Below are 3,564 nucleotides of genomic sequence, written 5' to 3'. Positions count from 1 at the left end.
GACCCAATACAGGCACTTGGGGCACTTCCCCAAGTCTGGGGGCAAAAAGTAAAGTCTCCCTTAGTCCGTAGACCTAAGGGGTCTCTTAGGCATAATTTAGACCCACCCCTCAATAAGTCTCCCACACCAGTCAAAAAGGAGAACTTTATTGATTACAAGGGGTAGGGTAAACTATGGTACAGGATTGAGCAGCAATATCTTAGAAATCCTAAAGAGCAAAGTCTGGCTGAGGTAGCCTTTTGATAACGCATCTAAATTACTGCCAGCTAGATATCTATCAGATCTCGAGTAGCTTACTCGCACGCTTCTTCCAGAGGCTGATGAGATCGTTTCTAGCATCCGGCTGTTCCTTGTTCATGAGTTTTTGGGGGAAAGGGCCCTTTCCAATGTTTATGCTCCTCTGAGTCCCCGCCTCATGGCTGAAGAGCCCGCCTTCCTCCCCCTCCTAACTTTTATATAGCCCCTGTGACCTCATTCACCTGGGCCAGTGGAGGTCAGCCCCAGTTGGCTGTCAGCCAACTAATTGAAATACATCACCTGTTACTGGGCACATTCCAGCTCCCCAGGTAGAAACCCCTTACCCAGGTAAGTGATGCAAGTCCCGTAGGCAGAGGGAGCAGGTTTCCCCCCTCCCTCAGGAATGCAGCCAGCTCAAGTTACCTAAAGAGAGGGTAAGGGTGTGGTCTCCTCTGCTGGGCCCACCTTAATCAAATGGTCACAGCACAAAGATTTGGTCACAGTGTCACAGGGCAGAGATTTTTGGGGAGAAACCAAGGTGGCTTTCTGCCACAATGTCTATTCTCTTGAAGGCCTCAGTTATCGTTGTGGGTGGAAGTACACTGGCTTTCATGGTGCCTCATTTCCCATGCCCTCCAGTACTTTTCATGTTAAGCTTTGTCTCCATGTTGTAGGGTGAGCATTGTCAGAATGGAAAGTTCATAAGAAATGTGGTGTCATGCTGACATCAGTCCTTATGGCATTTCTCATGGGCCAGCCCTGTAGGATTTTCATACAAAACTTAAATTGATGGCGTTTTCTTTTGGTAAGTGCGTGGTGGAAGTTACACAACAGTAACCAGGAAAGTTAATGAATGGTAGGAGAGCAATAAAAGTATTGTTTTCCATTGTCCAGGGACAATGCAGATAGCTGGGCAACGTTTTAAAAACTTACAGCAGTCATTTGTTTCCAGCATTTTGTACGTGCGGAGGACGGAGTCTGAAAACAGCCCCAAAGACAGGGTGTGGCATTTCAATCAAACTTGTAGATGCATGTGAAGGGAAGGGGGTGTTCCTCTTGCTCATAAGCACATTTCAACCCTGGGCTGGATATTAGTACGGTTTTTGAGCACTTGGCTCGAGTACGTGTAGGTGGTTTTAATGCACGTTCTACAGAACTTGTACATGGGTGTCTGGAAATGCTTTAAATAAGCAATTCATTTAAAGCTTAAGGTTTCAATCGGAGGTCTTAATTGGTTCTAAAGCACTGTCTGGTATATTGTGTAAATTTGGTTTTAATATTTTTTCAGTAGTAAAGCATGTTTAAAATCTTATGCGCTCCTTGGTAAGAGAGCCCCTCAAGCATCAGCTCCTTTCCTGCTTCCCCCAGTCCTACACCTTCCTTGCCGGATGTCACCTGGGGCTACCAGCAGTAGCTTTGGGAACCACTGTTCACCCTTGCTGACACTTTGAAAAAAGAAACCTCTTTGCTTTTATATTCTATTTCATGGAGAATCGTTGGGTGTCTTGATGGTAGTTTGTGTTGCAGGCAGGTGGAGCATATCTCTCGTTTCTCTTCTGCCCCTAGGGAGCTATTGTTGGGAGCACTGGACTGTCACATCAGAAGAGAAGGGTCTTGTCTGGAGGATTTTCAGTCTAAATCATGCCTAGTTTAAGTCTAGAGTCAAGATCTCTTAAGACTGAAGAGCTTTTTGGAAGGGAGGTTGGGTATGGAGGGAATGGGGCAGGAGACATGCATAGTTACACAGCTGTGCATGCATGTAGAACTAGCAAATCTAATCTTTGCTTTAAAAGAAAAGATTTAGCCAGAGAGAGTAATCTCTGCTTAAGCCTGCTGTGATCACATCCTGTTGACCTGGACCATAATCATGTGGTGAAAATGTGCAAAAATACAATCCTAGAGAAAGAGGGCTGGAAGGGACCTCCAGAGGTCGCATCTAGTCCAATCCCTTGCTTGAAGCAAGATCATCCCTATCCTAACCATCCCAGGCAAACCATAATTTAAATGTTACATAAGAGTGCCATCAGCCCTGTTGCGACACAGACCTAATGCTCAAACTTGCAAAAATCCAGGGGAGCCACAAATTCCAGGGGGAAATCTAGGGGAGCCACAGCAGCCAATGTCATGTTTGTGGCTTATTTTCTTGCCCTCCCTTCTGTAGTTTCCCAGCTCTGGATTGGATTTGCAACGTGACTGAGAAATGGTGAAGTCAGTTCTTTACATCAGTGTTAAAGTTGGTGAAAAATGCCAGATCGGCAGTACTAGAGGCTAAATTTCCAACCATATCCAAGCACAGTTAGTAGCAGGTTCTAGCTGTGCACCTCACCTCTCTGCGGCTATTTTAGTCATCCTGGTTTGATGCATTTTCCACCTCTTTGCTGAATGATTAACAAAAGAGCCCAGTGATTCTAGTTGGCTTCTTCGAGAAGGGAAGAAGCAGAATGGTAGATGTAGCATAAATCCAAACTTTATCAGGTAGCACTAGCTTGAAGAAATAAACCTTTATACAGTATTTATTGAAGTTTGAATACACACGAAATCCTCCAAGTCCCTTCCATATTGCGTAGCTGAATTGATGTACAGTATGCTGTTATTGCCGCCACCGGTTCTGTCCATTTTATGTTAATCGTTTCCTTTTTCAATTTGGTGTCTTGGTAGGTGCCTGGCGCTCAGGACTTGGTGGACTTCTCCCCCGTGCACCGATGCTTGCACATATATTCTGTACTGGTAAGTCCACACAGCGCAGTGTGTTAGTGGCACTGAAGTGTGACTTGGCTTTCAATGGTGTGGGTAGGGAGCAGCTCCACATCAACATGCTTGGGGAAAAAGTAGTTGCATAATGTGTATTAATACGTGGGTGTTTTTAATATACACCGTGATAGAAAATGGATTGCTTTCTCAAATTAGAAGCATGCGATTAAGGGGAAATAAGGCAATACCTGGAAGGCTGTAGTGGAGGAAGGGTTTTGAATGAAAAGCAAGCTTCTAATTTATATTAGCAGACCACAAAGTTATAAAGTGAAACTTTCTCCTACCCTTGCAGTTCCTGGGTTTCTAGTGAGCTAGATAGATATTTCTGAATCACATTATTTCCCTAAAAGAGTTCTCCATTAACCAGAATAACTGTTGTAATCTGTGCAAAGCAATGTATTGAGTAAGCATGAAAGAGCAACTTCTGGCCGTTTCATAGTTTCTAGGGTCGGAAGGAACTTGAGCAGATCATCTAGTCCGACCCCCTACCATGGCAGGAAGAGCACTGGGGTCAAATGACCCCAGTAAGGTGGTCATCCAACCTCCTCTTAAAAACCCCCAGGGTGGGAGCCTGCA

General features: G+C 44.8%; 1 protein-coding gene across 4 annotated transcripts in view; it reads left to right on the top strand.

The window, feature by feature from the left end:
• Nucleotides 1–3,564, top strand: part of EXOC6B (exocyst complex component 6B) — a 430,229-nt gene that overhangs the window by 167,203 nt on the left and 259,462 nt on the right. For all 4 annotated transcript variants that reach the window (XM_019526166.1, XM_019526165.1, XM_019526164.1 and 1 more), the window contains exon 7: nt 2,896–2,964. In XM_019526166.1, the coding sequence (XP_019381711.1) occupies nt 2,896–2,964 (69 nt within the window). The remainder of the gene's footprint in view (nt 1–2,895; nt 2,965–3,564) is intronic.

Source organism: Gavialis gangeticus, unplaced genomic scaffold (genome assembly GCF_001723915.1).
Source record: "Gavialis gangeticus isolate Ggan-Ray unplaced genomic scaffold, GavGan_comp1, whole genome shotgun sequence".
In the NCBI taxonomy this organism is placed as follows: domain Eukaryota; kingdom Metazoa; phylum Chordata; order Crocodylia; family Gavialidae; genus Gavialis; species Gavialis gangeticus.
Note: the sequence above shows the minus strand (reverse complement) of the source record. Positions and strands in the feature narration are given on the sequence as shown.